Source organism: Ictalurus punctatus, chromosome 9 (assembly GCF_001660625.3).
Source record: "Ictalurus punctatus breed USDA103 chromosome 9, Coco_2.0, whole genome shotgun sequence".
Lineage (NCBI taxonomy): Eukaryota > Metazoa > Chordata > Actinopteri > Siluriformes > Ictaluridae > Ictalurus > Ictalurus punctatus.
Genome location: NC_030424.2, coordinates 25,492,501 through 25,509,741, shown reverse-complemented (window position 1 = coordinate 25,509,741; position 17,241 = coordinate 25,492,501). Strand labels below are relative to the sequence as shown.

At 39.1% G+C, this 17,241-nt stretch overlaps 1 protein-coding gene across 1 annotated transcript in view; it reads right to left on the bottom strand.

The window, feature by feature from the left end:
• Positions 1-17,241, bottom strand: part of asap3 (ArfGAP with SH3 domain, ankyrin repeat and PH domain 3) — a 58,178-nt gene that overhangs the window by 24,146 nt on the left and 16,791 nt on the right. The window contains exons 3-10 of the mRNA XM_017476403.3: positions 14,137-14,282; positions 9,447-9,521; positions 7,916-7,965; positions 7,709-7,820; positions 6,955-7,040; positions 5,381-5,456; positions 665-751; positions 407-516 (exon numbers count right to left, since the gene is read on the bottom strand). Of these exons, the coding sequence (XP_017331892.1) occupies positions 407-516; positions 665-751; positions 5,381-5,456; positions 6,955-7,040; positions 7,709-7,820; positions 7,916-7,965; positions 9,447-9,521; positions 14,137-14,282 (742 nt within the window). The remainder of the gene's footprint in view (positions 1-406; positions 517-664; positions 752-5,380; positions 5,457-6,954; positions 7,041-7,708; positions 7,821-7,915; positions 7,966-9,446; positions 9,522-14,136; positions 14,283-17,241) is intronic.

The window sequence follows — 17,241 nt, the reverse complement described above, 5'->3', positions numbered from 1 at the left end:
TAAAAAAAATGTAAAAAAGGCATTTTGGAACTGGAAAAAGTTTCCATATAAAAATGCTGTTTTGTCTTTTGTTAGGATTGGTTTTATTATATTTATTCTTTATACATTATTATAACCACAGTGGAAGTGAGTTTTGAGTGGAAAAAGTTTCGTAAAAAAAAAAAAAAAAGAGTTAGTTTTGTAATTGTTAAAGAAAGTAAACAATATCACGAGTATCGGTGTCATCTAAAACAGTGTTGAATATATGAAAGTTAATATGATGATGCTGCAGAGAAACCAGAGAAGTGTCAGTGTTAGCAGTTGCTTCACTCCCACAAGAAAGCAACTGCAAGCGACGTGAGAACCAAACAGGGTTTAATAGTGATTAGTGCATGCGAACTGTGGTACAGCTGGTGTTCTGACTCACCCATCGCTCTTCTTGAGCAGGAAGCCTGATTTCTCGGTGCCGTATTTTTTGTTGCCCTGTGGCTGGTGGATGCTGTATCCGTGACCGGCGTTCTTTCTGTTTAGATAATCCTGAAAAGAAAAAGGACATCGTCGTCATTTTCATCTTGGTATCCTGGATCTTTAAAAAAAAAATAAAAATGTGCACGTTCACATGGGGACCGGCCCGAGTGACTTGCTTTCAGACATTGAAGTGAGTCGTGCTGGGAGTTGGAGTTACCTCTTTACCCTCCACTTGTAGCTGACTCCTGAGACAGTCACGGAGCTGAGAGAGCTGCTTCACCTGCTCGTCCTCGTCCTGGCGAACCTACAAACAAAAACAAACAAACAAACAAACAAAAAAAAACATGAGATGAGCTTTGTTTACAGTAGGGATGTCACGAGAACCGATACTTCGGTACCAACATTCTTAAATCGTGACGGTACTTGTTTTTCTGCAGTACCGTTCGTAATGAAGTTACGAGGTTGCAATTCTTCCGGAACTGAAGGGGGCAGCAAATACGCGCAAGTGTTTTAGTCGGTCCACAAGTGGTGAAGAAGAAGAAGAACGCTTACAAGCACACGAGAAAAACTACAGAAGATGGAAACAAGTTTAGCTCCGCCCCGACTGGTTGAGAGGAAAGGTGGTAAGAGCTGACGTGTGTGTGTGTGTGTGTGTGTGTGTGTGTGTGTGTGTGTGTGTACGCGCGCGCGCACTTGTAGTGCACCACTGCACTTGTAGCCTCCACTGTTTTATTAGTCATTGTCAGACAGTGTTTGATAACTAAAATATCGCCCTCTCTCTCTTTTTGCCAGTATCAGCCAGAGGAGGATGTTCCCCCGGAGAGTTTATTTATTTATTTATTTATCTTATCTTATCTATTTTATACCACACCGTGGTATCAACTTTGGTATCGAGTATGGTGTACTTTTGGTGGTATTGGTACCGACTACTAGATTTTTGGTATTGTGAAATCCCTAGTTTACAGTAGGGAACGCAAGAAGACGAAAAGTACAGCAGCTATTGGAAGTCATATGGATTCCGAGCCTCTGAGTCCAGGACTAACCAACAAACTGAGAATATTCCCAGTGTAGAAATACTGGTTTATGGAACAGCACTGTTTCTTTGCATCCCTTATATATATATATATATATATATATATATATATATATATATATATATATATATATATATATATATATATATATATATATATATATATTACACAGTGAGGGAAAGAAGTATTTGATCCCCTGCTGATTTTGTATGTTTGCCCACTGACAAAGAAATGATCAGTCTATAATTTTAATGGTAGTTGTATTTGAACAGTGAGAGACAGAATAACACCAAAAAAATCCAGAAAAACGCATGTCAAAAATTTTATAAATTAATTTGCATTTTAATGAGGGAAAAAAGTATTTGACCCCCTCTCAATCAGAAAGATTTCTGGCTCCCAGGTGTCTTTTATACAGGTAATGAGCTGAGATTAGGAGCACACTCTTAAAGGGAGTGCTCCTAATATCAGTTTGTTACCTGTATAAAAGACACCTGTCCACAGAAGCAATCAATCAATCAGATTCCAAACTCTCCACCATGGCCAAGACCAAAGAGCTCTCCAAGGATGTCAGGGACAAGATTGTAGACCTACACAAGTCTGGAATGGGCTACAAGACCATTGCCAAGCAGCTTGGTGAGAAGGGGACAACAGTTGGTGCGATTATTCGCAAATGGAAGAAGCACAAAAGAACTGTCGATCTCCCTCGGTCTGGGGCTCCATGCAAGATCTCACCTCGTGGAGTTGCATTGATCATGAGAACAGTGAGGAATCAGCCCAGAACTACACGGGAGGATCTTGTCAATGATCTCAAGGCAGCTGGGACCATAGTCACCAAGAAAACAATTGGTAACACACTACGCCGTGAAGGACTGAAATCCTGCAGCCAGCGCAAGGTCCACTGCTCAAGACAGCACATATACATGCCCGTCTGAAGTTTGCCAATGAACATCTGCATGATTCAGAGGACAACTGGATGAAAGTGTTGAGATCAGATGAGACCAAAATGGAGCTCTGTGGCATCAACTCAACTCGCCGTGTTTGGAGGAGGAGGAATGCTGCCTATGACCCCAAGAACACCATATCCACCGTCAAACATGGAGGTGGAAACATTATGCTTTGGGGGTTTTTTTCTGCTAAGGGGACAGGACAACTTCACAGCATCAAAGGGACGATGGACGGGGCCATGTACCGTCAAATCTTGGGTGAAAACCTCCTTCCCTCAGCCAGGGCATTGAAAATGGGTCGTGGATGGGTATTCCGCATGACAATGACCCAAAACACACGGCCAAGGCAACAAAGGAGTGGCTCAAGAAGAAGCACATTAAGGTCCTGGAGTGGCCTAGCCAGTCTCCAGACCTTAATCCCATAGAAAATCTGTGGAGGGAGCTGAAGGTTCGAGTTGCCAAATGTCAGCCTCGAAACCTTAATGACTTGGAGAAGATCTGCAAAGAGGAGCGGGACAAAACCCCTCCTGAGATGTGTGCAAACCTGGTGGCCAACTACAAGAAACGTCTGACCTCTGTGATTGCCAACAAGGGTTTTTAAACCAAGTACTAAGTCATGTTTTGCAGAGGGGTCAAATACTTATTTCCCTCATTAAAATGCAAATCAATTTATAACATTTTTGACATGCGTTTTTCTGGATTTTCTTGTTGTTATTCTGTCTCTTACTGTTCAAATAAATCTACCATTAAAATTATAGACTGATCATGTCTTTGTCAGTGGGCAAACGTACAAAATCAGCAGGGGATCAAATACTTTTTTCCCTCACTGTATATATATATATATATATATATATATATATATATATATATATATATATAAATATAAAATATAAATATAAAATATAAATATAAAATATATATATATATATATATATATATATATATATATATATATATATATATATATTTCTTTTTACTTATAGTCCTTTTCTACCTGTATAGAAGTCAATTCTGGTTTATTTCACTGCACGTCGTACTGTGTATGGTTGTGTGTATAACCAATAAAAATTGAATTCAGAGATATCTAAATGCGTATTAAAACCCATTCCGTTATTAATCACGTATAAACCAACACGCCTCCAAGCAATCTTTGAAACTATAAATCTGCATCGAGCGACCAACCTCCACCACGGATTTCCAGAAATGATTTCTGCTTGTTTTCATCTCAGGGAAATATAATCATCCTGGCTTGCTGGGATTGCCTGGCCTGTTCTCAGTGTGTGTGATTGCTGGGAAGGCTCTAAAATGTTTTCCCGCACTGTCTTTTCAGAGTCCAGCTGGAAACGATACAAATGTCCGGTTTTTTTAATTATTATTATTTATTTATTTCAAGAGAACGTCAATTCTGAGAACTCGAGACTCACCACATTTTACATTTTTGTTTTGGTTTTTTCCCCCCAGATGAATCAAATGACGTTTATGATTTTGCAACTTCAATCGAAAGAGTGCGAGTCTCTATGTGAGAAAATGTCTTTATGAGCTTCACCCAGACCGGGTTTGTTTTTATGCAGAGCAACAGATCTGCTGTAACATGCCTCACAACACAACTTCACAAGGAATTAAAAAAATAATAATCCAGGAGTCAGGAAGAATACCGGGATTTTTTTTTAGTAGGCTGTTTGTCCGATATTATGTAATACAGTAGAGGCTTAGGCATGCAGACCAGCCGTTACCCAACAACCTGAATTAACTAGCATGAATACGGAGATTAATGATTTATAGTGCAATGTTGGGCAATTCAAGAATTTTGCTGCTCTAGAGTTCCCTTTGAAGTTATGAATTCTAAAAGATAAAGACCTTTTCAAAGTCACCTCTTCTAGAATTATCTGCCAAGTTACGCGCTGTAGAATAACCGCAGTGTTGGTAAAGAATGTTTCAAGGTCATTTGTTCTAGAATTCCTTTTAAACTTCAGACTTCTAGAAAAACTGCAGTGTTGAAAAAGGAGAGGAGAATTCTCTTTATCTAAAAAGGGTTAGTTTAGAATTCTTAACTTTAAAGACCTTTTCAAGGTCACTTCTTCTAGAATTCTCTTTGAAGTTACGAGTTCTAGAATAATTGCAGCACCGAGAGAGAACGTTTCAAGGTCATTTCTAGAATTCTTGCTGAAGTTACTAGTTCTAGAATAACTGCAGCACTGAGAGAGAACGTTTCAAGGTCATTTCTAGAATTCTCACTCAATTGAAGAATTCTAGAATAATCAAAAAAGTGTTGAAAAAGAACATGGCACGGTTGCTTCTTCTAAGAATCCTCTGAAGTTAAGAATTCTAAAATAAAATGGAGCGTTGATAAACACCTTCTCAAGGTCACTTCTTCTAGAATTCTTTTTGAAGTTTAGACTAACCGCAGTCTTTAAACCAATGTCCTGACAAAAAAGGTTAGGAGGCGGTAAAAAAAAGCACACACACACACACACACACACACAAAAAAAAAAAAACCCACACCACGAGTTCCACTGCCTCAGACAGAGATGCAGATCATTCTCCTGAAATTCTCCTTTAATTAGACAGAAAATTTCAGACTACTTCCTCTTGCTATAAAAAACAATACGCATACAGAAAGGTCACGGACAATTCAATTGAGTGGAATTCCAGATTATCTCTTCCTGGTGTGGAAGCCAAACCAGCGCTTCAAGGTGCACACAGGGCTTTTTAATGTTTAATGCTTAACGCGTGACTCCAGGAGCCATTATACAGTAATCTCACAAGATTATCTCTTCTGAGCAGGAGAAACTTCATCATCATCATCATCATGATATGAAACAATAAAGCTCAGGCCAGATTTACAGCATGTCACCAAAATCTTCATGTACTGACATGACATACACTAGGACAGCTGAGGAGATATTTGGAACACACACACACACACACACACACACACACACATGTATGCATTACCGTATGAACAGAGGCTGCTAGCTTTTCCACAAATGGACTGAGATTTTCAGCAGCTTTCAGTCCATCCTGAAAAAAACTGAAAGAAGAAGAAAGATGATCTCACACACACACACATTTGCATATCTGCCCTCATAGACAGCATACCTTTATATCCATCTATATATATATATACACAAGAGTGCAAAAGTTTACATCCCCCATGTTTTTTTTTTTTTTGCTTTACAATTGAAATAGCAAACAGAGCATTACTCAAAAGCATTGCTCTTTGATGATGTCATCTTACTGCAGTTATATAATGAGTCTTTATTGGTCATATACAGTAGAGCACAGTGAAATAGCTTTCTTCGTATACCCCAGCATGTTAGGAAGTTGGGGTCACAGCGCAGGGTCAGCCATGATATGGCGCCCCTGGAGCAGAGAGGGTTAAGGGCCTTGCTTGTATAACAGTTGTTGATGGCGGGGAAAAAACCCCCCACCTCTTTTCATTTTATTTTTAAGATATTTAATTAATACGTGGCTGGAAGCTTTTTTTTCTTAAATCTTACTTTGTTCCCATTTACACTTTAGCATATGCTCATATACAAAGCAGGTAACAAATATCACAAACAGCTGAAGGTGTACCGATACAGATTAGCTTACCTGAATAGACTAATACTGATCGGTACAAAAGTGATCTAGTCTCTAACTGAAAACAACTCATTCAAACATCTAAACAAGGAGGTAAATAAGTTTCAAGAATAATAATGTGCTTCAAGAATAAATATCAGTTTTCACATTCGTAAGACACTTAAGAATGCAAAATATGCCCAAACCCATGTATTAAAAATGAGCTTTGCCTTACAATAATATTTTACTTAAAAACTGTTACAACATGACAAATATTACAACAACAACTAAGAGTAAGATGTCAGAAGTTAGGGCATGTAAAGTCCATAGAGCTTAAAACTCTTAACACTTTTCCTCCCCTCAAAAATACATTATACGGCCAAAGGCTGGTCACACCCATATGTGCTTGTTGAACATCCCATTCCAGATTTAGTCCCCATTTACTGTTATAATAACCTCCACTCTTCTGGGAAGGCTTTCCACTAGATTTTGGCGCATGGCTTTTGGGATGTGTGTTCATTCAGCTAGAAGAGCATGAATGAGGTCAGGCACTGATGTAGGGTGAAGAGGCTCCAGTTCCAGTTCCTCCCAAAGGTGTTCAGTGGGGTTGAAGGTCAGGGCTCTGTCCAGGACACTCGAGTTCTTCCACTCCAAACTTGAACAGGTGTGGGCCTCTTAGTTTCAGTACAACTGTGGAAGTATCCTATACGCATGTGTGTGTTTGAAACAGTTTGTGGAAGAACCATATATGACTGGGATGGTCAGGTGTGCACAAACCCTTGGCCATATAGTGTATATATTGTATAGTGATTGTTTTTTTTTTGTTTTTTTTTTAAAGATGCAAGCAAATTGTCATTCTTGAAATATTTGTATAATGTTTTTTTTTTCCTTCTTCTCAATAATTCTGGAGGGTAAATACAGGATTAAACTACAGGAACAGTGGTGTAGTGCTACTGTGCAATACATACTTGAGCTGGGCTTGGAAATACTTGATAAGGCTCTGGAGCAGATCAGGACCTTGTCGTATCTTCATCTCCTGAACCTTCAGCAAATACTGCACACACAGAGAGAGAGAGAGAGAGACACACACACAGGAGTTTTAGACAAGTTCTTAGTCTCCATCTTTATCTTCTTTCAGCCTACTTTAACCATGCTCTGAGACTGATCTCAAATAGATTTGCTGAGAAGTAAGCCTGCTGAAAGATCATCATCATGCCGAGAGACCTCTGTGCATGCAATCTAAACAGAGAACTCCTGAACTAACGTTAGCTTTATGTAGTGCTTCGTCTAAATCTAATCGATAGCACCTATAGTTTATATGTGATCACTACAGAGAGAACATTGTAGCATTGTGTTCACGTCAGAGGCTGCTTATGTAGAAAATAAATATCCATCTCCTGCAGAAAAGCAGCAACTGGAGAACATCTGCAGGTCTGTGGCCAGAGAAAAATAGGAGTCCCTACAGAAGAACAGAATTCCCCTCTCCTTCACCTCTTCATTTTAATTTATTACAACATCCTGGTTCAGCCGTGCAGTGAAAGCTAAATTTTCCTTGATCCACACACACACAGGCAAAAAAATAAAACCCCCCCAAACCACACACAGAGAGCATGACCTAAGCACTTAAAGAAGAAAAAAAAAACCCTTTTACCAGCCTCTTTAATGAACTGAGCCCAACTATCAGCCGCACATTGACACACACACACACACACACACACACACCTCACACATCTGCAGCTGGAAAGTCCTCCTCTCTCTCTCCATGTCTTCCACTATATCCGAGTCCAGGCGCACCAGACCGAACTGCTTTTGCCTCTCCCTCTCCAACTTCCCCCTGAGAGAACCAGAGACACAAAGAAACCTTGTCTAGCTGCCTGGTCTGTTTGTTTGTACCTCCATACATTGTCTAGGTATGCACAGCATTCTCACATTTTAACGTCATAATCCTTCCAGCCTCTCTCCATATGCTTCTTCAGATCCTGAGTCAGAACAAAACAGAGACAAAGACAAGCGAAATGACGGAAGGCATTCTTCTATTTAAAACACAAACACACACACACACAAAATCAACAATAATGTGTTCCTATGGAGTGATGATTATGTTCTCATCTGCAACAGTTCGTGGCATCCCTGAGCTCACCCCCACCCCATTCTCCCTCGGTCTCATTACATTAAGATACAACACTCCCTTCTCTCGTATAAATGAAATATTATGGACAGATCTACGGGGGGGGGGGGGGGGGGGGGGGGGGGGGGGGGGAGTCTATATTTCCTATATTCTTAAAGAAGCCCAGGGAGATGAAGAAAACATTGGATAGTCCGAGTTAGTGTTGAACATGTGATGGGAGTGTCGTTGCATCATAAATCTAAATGCCAATCAAGTCGAGTATGAAAATGTGGATATGAAATTTTGACGGGGTGTTTCTTCAAATCAAGAACCTGGATTTCTTAATGAATCAGAATCGTTTTGTTCACCATATACATTTGATTCTTATTCTGATTAATAAAGATTTGAATATGCAAATCGGAAACACCCCCTCAACTCCATATTTGCATACTGGACATGACTGGCTCTTAGATTTATGATGCAATAACACTGAGTAAGAGTGTGAGAGCTTCTGTGCTTTCTGATTTTTTTTGTTTTGTTTTTTGCAACAGAACAGAATTTATGGTCTTTAAAACAACTCTTGGCTAACTTTATACAAAAAATAAATAAATAAAACATTACCGAGTTTTTAAGAGTCTCGTTATACTCTGGTTTGACTGATGCTGAAGTCCTCTGCTTTTAAGAAGGCATTAAAGAAACAATAATGCCCATTTTACAACATAACTCGGAGCGTCACAGACTGCTTAGAACATTATGGGTGGGAGAGGAATATTACCAGACACAACACTGTTTCAAACGTGTCACACATTTTCATAATCTTATATCTTTTACATTTCTTCTGCGTCACCTTCCCTCACTATAATAAGATTTACTCCTGTTTCGATATAGATATAATCCTCATTGCGTCGTTCATTTATTCATTCATTCATCTTCAGTAACTGCATTATCCTGTTCAGGGTTGTGCTAGATCCAGAGCATATCTTTGGAGCACTGTTCGTGAGGTGGGAATATATTTTGGATTGAATGGCAGTCCATTGCACGGCACAAAGCTCAAATCATTTATACCCAGGGGCAATTATAAGTATAGCCAATGCACCTACTGGCATGTATGTGGGAGGTCGGAGGAAACAAGAGAAGCTGCCGAAAAACCTGCAGGATTACGGGAAAAACATGCAAAACCCCACACGGACCCCATCATAAAGACATGATCGTACTGTAGATGCTGGAGCTTTGAATCGGCAATGTTATGCACTTATTGCTTATTGCAGCTTTAATATAGACAGCTGACTTATCGCACCTTAAACGCAGACTTCACAGCCCCTTTGACAACTTGAGCATCTCGTTGAAACTCACCAGTCGGCTGTCTCTCAGTTCACTCTTCAGGATGTTCTCCAGAGGAAAGGAGAGGATGCTGTTCAGATTCTGCACCTGCAGACACACAGAGAGACAGACACAATCACACACACACATACACACTTATAACAGGTGGCACACAGACAGAGCATCCAACATGTATCCAAACACAGCTTGTCCGACTTTAACGTAAACTTTCAGTGTAATATATATTGTCAGCGATTTTTACCCAGTCGCGGTTCCATATTTCTTGGTTTCCAGTCAACGTTCCCCCCCAGAGCTGAAATGGGGGAGGGGAGTGGGTTTTGAAACGAGGAAAAGCCTCAACCTGGCAGGAGAGGACTGTGTGTAAATCTTCCTTTGGAAAGAACGCAGGAGAAAATCCCCTGAATGAAAAACAGAGCGAGTACGTGCATACGGTGTGTGCGAACTAAACTCAGGAAGAATGGCCAGATTTGAAAACAATTTAAATTGAATTTAAATTTCGTAAAAAAACAAGAGAAAACTGTGACCCCGAGCCTTTAAAAACCTTCCCAGAAGTGCGCACAATTCAGTTCCATTCGGATTTATTTGTGTAGCACCATTCACAATACATGTTATCTCAAAGCAACTTGACAGAAACAAACAAAAGCCGAGCTCGGTGAAAAGACATGAAGAGGAAATCTTCAGAGGAACCTGACTCAAAAGAGAACCCGGAAACTGGATAGCAGGATTATAAATAATTCAGTACATCAAAGCAAAGGGCACCAAGTATACTGCTTAAAGCGAAGAGTCCAGGGACGAGCTCAGGACAGGCTTAACGATCAGAGCAGCAGTTCTTACGCTGCACTCCATTGTACGATTGGAGTTTAGCTGGATTTAAAACCGATCCAGTGCTTTGGCTCGGAAAAACATGGATGCTCAGACAAAGTGTATATTTGTATGCCTAATTTCTGAATTTGACAAACGTATTAAGACGATATACATCAAATATGTGTTTGATTAATGAAGAGAAACTATACATTTTGTCTTTCATCACTGCTCATAATATGACCCGTTGCAGTGATCCTATCGTGTTAGTAAACCTGAGCTGAAATCAGCAGAATTACACAGTATCCACATTGATACACAGTATCAACATTGATACACAGTATCAACATGGGGGGGGGGGGGGGGGGGACTTTCAGAGAACTTTGCTACTTTTCCATGTTGGATATCAGGTTCTTCTATGTTCTGAGTGCAATGGACTGCAGCATTAAATACAAGTCTACAGTATCCAGCTGAGATTAATAACTGAAGCAAGAGTGGGGCTGTTTTGGGGAAGAGCGACTCAGCCCATCACTAGAAAATAGGCCACAAAGATGTTTTCTATTAATATAATCTTAAACAGCAGGGTTGGATCAAAAGTTATTTCATTATTTCAACTGAGCCATTGTAATTGATGCTGATTTTCAAATTGCAACTTTATCTCCTCAATCAATACATATATCAATACATATGTACATAATACACACACACACACATACATATATATATATATATATATATATATATATATATATATATATATATATATATATATATATATATACACATACACACACACACACACACACACACACACACACACATATATATATATATATATATACATATATATATATATATATATATATATATATATATATATACACACACACATATATATATATACATATATATATATATATATATATATACATATATATATATACATATATATATATATATATATATATATATACATATATATATATATATATATATATATATATATATATATATATATACATATACATATATATATATATATATATATATATATATATATATATATATATATATACATACATATATACATACATACATACATATATATACACACACACACACACACACACACACACACACACATATATATATATACACATATATATATACACACATATATACATACATATATACACACACACACACACACATATATACATACATACATACATACACACACACACACACACACACACACACACATATATACACATACACACACATACAGTATATAAAGAAGTGTCCCATTCATTGTGCCACCAAATCTATTCTCAGATCCATAACTTCAATATACTATAATGCTGTAACATGACCTGTAATTATAATGTCGTTTCCTAAACATACTGAGATCTACATTATTGTTGTCATGCAGTGAATCTCACTAACTGAAAATTCTCAGGGAAAGCTTGCCTCAGCTTGTATCTCTAGATCTTCCCCCAAATGTATTCATTGTTTTGTATTGTCGTCAGTAACTGCCACAAGGATCTCCAATAAAGCTGAACTTCTCATCTCAAAGCAGATTTTACAATGGAGAAACATGATATTCTCAGTAGGCCATAAATAAACAGGAGTGGCCGATCTATTCTGATGCAAAGTGCCAGACTAAAGCTGAAAAACATAAGTGTTATAAAAAAAAAAAAAAATAAAATAAAAAAAAAAAAGCGGCAGCAGAAATGAACTCATAAAAAGGAAACAAGTCGCTGATACAGTAAGACAGCTGGAGTCAGCGGAGGACACATACTGGATCAAAAAGAAAAGAAAAAAAAGAGTTTATTTTCCAAGCCCAGTTTCTGTGTGAGCTCAGCATCCCTGGTGATTTTATGATTGACAGCTTAGCAGTCAGGCGCTACCCACTCACACACTCGGGTCTGGGATTAATTAAGGTCACCATGGAGACAATCGGTCAGAAGGATCCGGATCCACTCCGGTTCGAGAGGGCCTTGGCTGCAGCTGCCACACACACACACCACACACACACACACCACACACACACCACACACACACCACACACACAGCTGTCCTTCCCAGTCCCCTAGCGCACTCTTGCAATGCAGCTGGAGCCAAATCATTATTCATTCCTAAACAAACGAAGATGTCACACACAGCCACACACACAGCCACACACGTGCACCCTGAGTAACCTGCTGATGTTCTCATGACTTGGTTCTGGTTATAGCATTATTTAGGCTGAGCAATGTTTCTGAGACACTGAGCTCTGAAGCCATACTGCGTGTGTATTTCACCGGACTGATGCACAACACATGACTTACTGCACATGCCTTCTTATATCTCTTATACACTATGACAACCGCTGGGAAATTAATCGTGTCCTAATAAAGTCACATGGTACAATAACGTGTCTATCCGAATATCAGAACATCTAGCTCATGTTGGATCTACAGCAATCTGAGTAGAGTCTGCTACTTATAGCTGCTCCTATATGGACAATTCCCACAACACTAACCAAAACTACAACACTAACCACCATCACAGCAAGAGATTAACTTGAACACATTTCTTCCTTTAAAAAAAAAAAGAAAGAAAGAAAGAAAAAGCCTAACTGTTCAAAAATATTGATGAGGTTATAATGTATGGAATAAAACACGGTTTTAACACGGAGGCAAAGTGAAGTCAAAGTTGACTTCTACTGCTGTAGTTAACTCCTACTACATGCCTTGCATATCTTGCCGTGATTATTCCTCTGACACCACAGCAATTTGCCAACAATGACATTTTTATTCATTAGAAAAAAAAGCACTGCACTTTATATCCACTTACGATGCCATGAAACGTCCGTGAAAGTTAGTTCCTTATGGCATAGTGGCTATCCAGAGCTGTTCCCTCATCACCAACCTCTCTTTTCTCCCTCTTAATAAGACAAAACAGCGCAGCTTGTCATGTTACCAAGAAACCATAAACCACAATACGCTCTGTCCTGAATGTTTATACCTAAACTCACAGCTTTACTGCTGACTGTTACAAAAACGCTGGAGACTCCTTCCACAGATGCTACGTAAACACAGAAAACTTCACCATATCAATAATCGCGCAAAAATCAACTTATCCGCAGCAGCTACGATAGAAATGATAAGGCTGGGCACTACTGTCAGAGCTGCTGTTAGAGAAAATACATCAGTACCTCAGAACACATCAGCGTCGAGCATTCAACTGCACTGTGGTATAACAGAGAGTGTTTGATAGATGTGTATAGAGTTAAATATACACACTAATTTATACACACACACACACACACACACACACACACACACACACACACAGTTAGAACAACAAGTCCAATGAATTTGTTTTTGCTGTGTACTGAAGACATCTGTGTTTGAGAGCAAAAGATGAATATGTGAAAAGAGTTTAGAATTACAGCTTTTATTTCCTGGTATTTATATGTAGATGTGTTAAACAACATAAAACAGCACATTTTGTATCAGACCACCCAGTTTGTTTGCTACGGTAAAATCCTGGAAAATCACCCCAAAAGAAGAAACCAACAGTTTGGTGATGTCAGTGGGTTGCAGGCTTCATGCAGTTATTGCAAGCAAGGGATATGCAACCAGATATTAAGTGTTATTTACTTTAATTTACTTCAAGACTTATCAGTTCCGATACTTTTGCTCGCCTAAAAATCGGCCGGTCTGATACAAAAAGGTTCTATGTTTTATGCTGTTTAACACGTCTAGATGTAAACACCAGGAAATACAAGCTGGAATCCTAAACGCTCGTCTCATAGCCATCCTTTGAACTCAAATGTCGTTGGTGTACAGCACAAAGAAATGAAATAGCCTTGCCGTTCCAATACTTTCGGAGGCGACTGTATATTTAGTCTCACCAGAGTTTTGAGGAGCACGGTGACCTCCCTTGTGAACACTGCCAGGTTAAGGAACCCTGTGGAGATCTCAATATTGTCCTGAGATAGATGACTGTTTCCCAGGTTCTCCAAAACCTCGATGTATTGCTCGTTACACTCCACGTGATCTGAAACACACAAACAGGCAAATACAAACGATTTGTATCAAAAGGAGTGTAATGGAAACGTGGAATCAGGTCAGAAATGACAACATTAGGTCGAGCTGTAGTCCATCCATACACGATTTTCAAAACAGCTTAGCTTACTTTTTATGCTAACAAACCAGAGCACAATAAATAAATAAATAAATAATAAAAAAAAAATTCCAAAAAAGGAGAGAGAAAGCATTTCTAGACAGGTATTATATTTCCATCCCTAACCCTTGCAAAGTCCCTACACCGGAGGTGGTACTTTTTCAAAGTTCAGGAACTTTGGGGGTGGGACTTGGGTGCTGAACATACTGATTGGTTGAGTGCACGCAGCATTTTATTTCACGCACCGTCTGTTGCGGTGCGTACAGTAACAGTTGTTCATTGAGATTCGAACCAACACAATGGAGTTTCTTAAAAAACACGACCGATGGCCTGACGACGAGGTCCAGGCCTTATTGAGTATTTATTTTGAGGAGGAAATACAGCGGGAACTGGAACCGGCGACCGGCAATGAAAGAGTATACTTAAAAATATCAAGTCGTTTAAAGCGAGCTGGCCGTTGTTTAGACCACAATGGAAACACAGACAACAAAGGTCTGGAGGAACCACATGGTCCCTTGAAAAAAGTTCCTGGAACTAATTGTTCGGGTTCAAATGTGGCTTGAAGCTATTTTTAGAAAGTAAAACAGTGTATGCAACTGCCACAATACAATTCTAATATTTAACCCTAGTAGACTAAGTACAAATAATACATAATACTGCAATTTGTTAAAACCCTGAGTGTCTACTTTCATATGGAGCCATTAACCACTACTGTGGAGTATGACCTCACATATAAATTCAGTGCTGAACACAGACACTCCCAAAACAGGTCCAAATTCCATTTTTGGCCTCTGGTATCAGTTATCTGGTAAAACAGAAACAGAAACAACAACAACAACAACAACAACAAACCCCACTAGAAACATACATCAATTCAACAGTGAAGAGGAATTACGGAGTTAGTGGCACGTAGTCCAACATATTTCAGTAAAATTACAGCTCTGTAAACTCTAATATCCTTGCTTTTCAATATTTCTATGAAGGATCTTGGATTGTTCCTTTACAATAATATTAGCTACATTTCAACTTTTTCAACATCGCCCAAGAGGAGTTATTACAAACACTTAAATCTCATGTTCTCCGGTGCATGATGAACATCCCAGTTTGCTTTCGAATGCATTAAAATCAGCGATAAGATACTCAAAAAAAAGCCACCACACTGTAAAAGTAATGCTGGGCCGTTAGCTCTGTCCATTCAAGCATAGCATGAGATAAAAGGCTCACGCTGCTTTCATGGCACAGACACACGGCAAGCAGACACACACTCAGACATCAAAGCAGCTACGCTGAATCGCCACGTGTGCCACGTTACATAAACTACAACCAGGCCGTTGTTATCAACCCTCTGTGTTGCTGAAACATCTCACAACCATCACTGCTGTTAGCTTACCATGTCCTAAAGCTATTCAGGTGTATGTATAGAATGTCTGAAAGACAAGTTATTTCCTGTTATGACAGTCATTTCTGCACCAGACTCTCTTTGAACCCTTTCTTGAAGCTAAATAAATAAATAATTAAATAAATATGAAGCTTTTTATGTTACCGTTAAACCGCAACATGGCAACTCAAAGGTTGCCACAACTTAACGTTACAGCTTTACTTCTGACCGTTACAAAGCGCAGACACTGGCGAATCCTTTGTAGAATCCATGACGGACATTTTCATCTCATCAGCGATTATAGATGCTTCCTATAATTGTTTATGTGGCGCTTTTTTGGTCGTACTTGAGAAGTCCCTGTGCAAACTGTTACTATAAAAACGATCATGTATTAGAATACACGATAAACACGATCACAATCAGCTCAGCTTTCTCATTATTTGCAACTTTAACCTGAATGGCATTTTGTTCCATCATGTCTTTAACCAGTCTCTCTCTCTCAAAAAAAAAAACAAGTTTTAGCCAATTGGTAAAGCATTCCACAGTTCATCTTGTTTGCAGAATTGTTTTCTAGCTACTTCCGCTATTCTTAATTTGGTTCGGTCTGGTGAAATGTTGGCTCGAAGACAAGGACAGGTGGGATTTGACCTACTAATGTCGCTCTTCATCAATCTGACCAATCCTTTTTGTGTATATTAAACAATTACTGGTTAACATTATAAGCTCTGAGAATACAGACTACTGGCTCTTTATTACTCAGGTTTCCCTTGTTTTATCTTAAATTCTGTTTTCATTTCTCAAACAATTTAGTAGGAGATCAGAAATCAGGATGGGCGCACATACTTTTTCACAGCATGGTATGTTTTGTGTCATGTCCTTGTGTCTCCAAGAGGCCACAGCATGTGACGCAGCATGAGCAGCAGTTTGAAAAGATGTGGTTGGCTGGTGTCACGCGTTCTTGAAGGAAGCACGTGTTAGCCTTCACCCTCGCTGGACAGTAGCCGTCGGATCGTAGCAAAGAGCTGGCTGGTGGGTGAGAACTGGCAAGTGACCAAATTAGGGCCAAAATGGGGGAAAGGTTTTTTTTTGTTTGTTTTCTTAAATGTCGTTCTGATCTAACACAGTATCTTAAAATTAATCACTGCACCTTCAGAGAAAGAACCACTAGAGCTAGAGTAAGAGAAAACCCCAAAGCAATGAGTCCTAAAACCCGGAAAGGAGTTAGCATTTTAGCACTTCCGGTTCATCGTCGGTGGGGTTTGTTTTAAACAGGTTTTTCATTAAATATTCCTGAAATAAGGTCTGTGGTTAACACAAGCTCAAGATACTTTCACGATTTATTCTACGGCGTAAAATACATCAGTAACACCCCACTGGTGATTTTTCTTAAAGCTTTTACGTGTCTTGAAAAAGGCGGTTGCTAACGAGTGGCTAAATGGTACTACAGAACTTGTC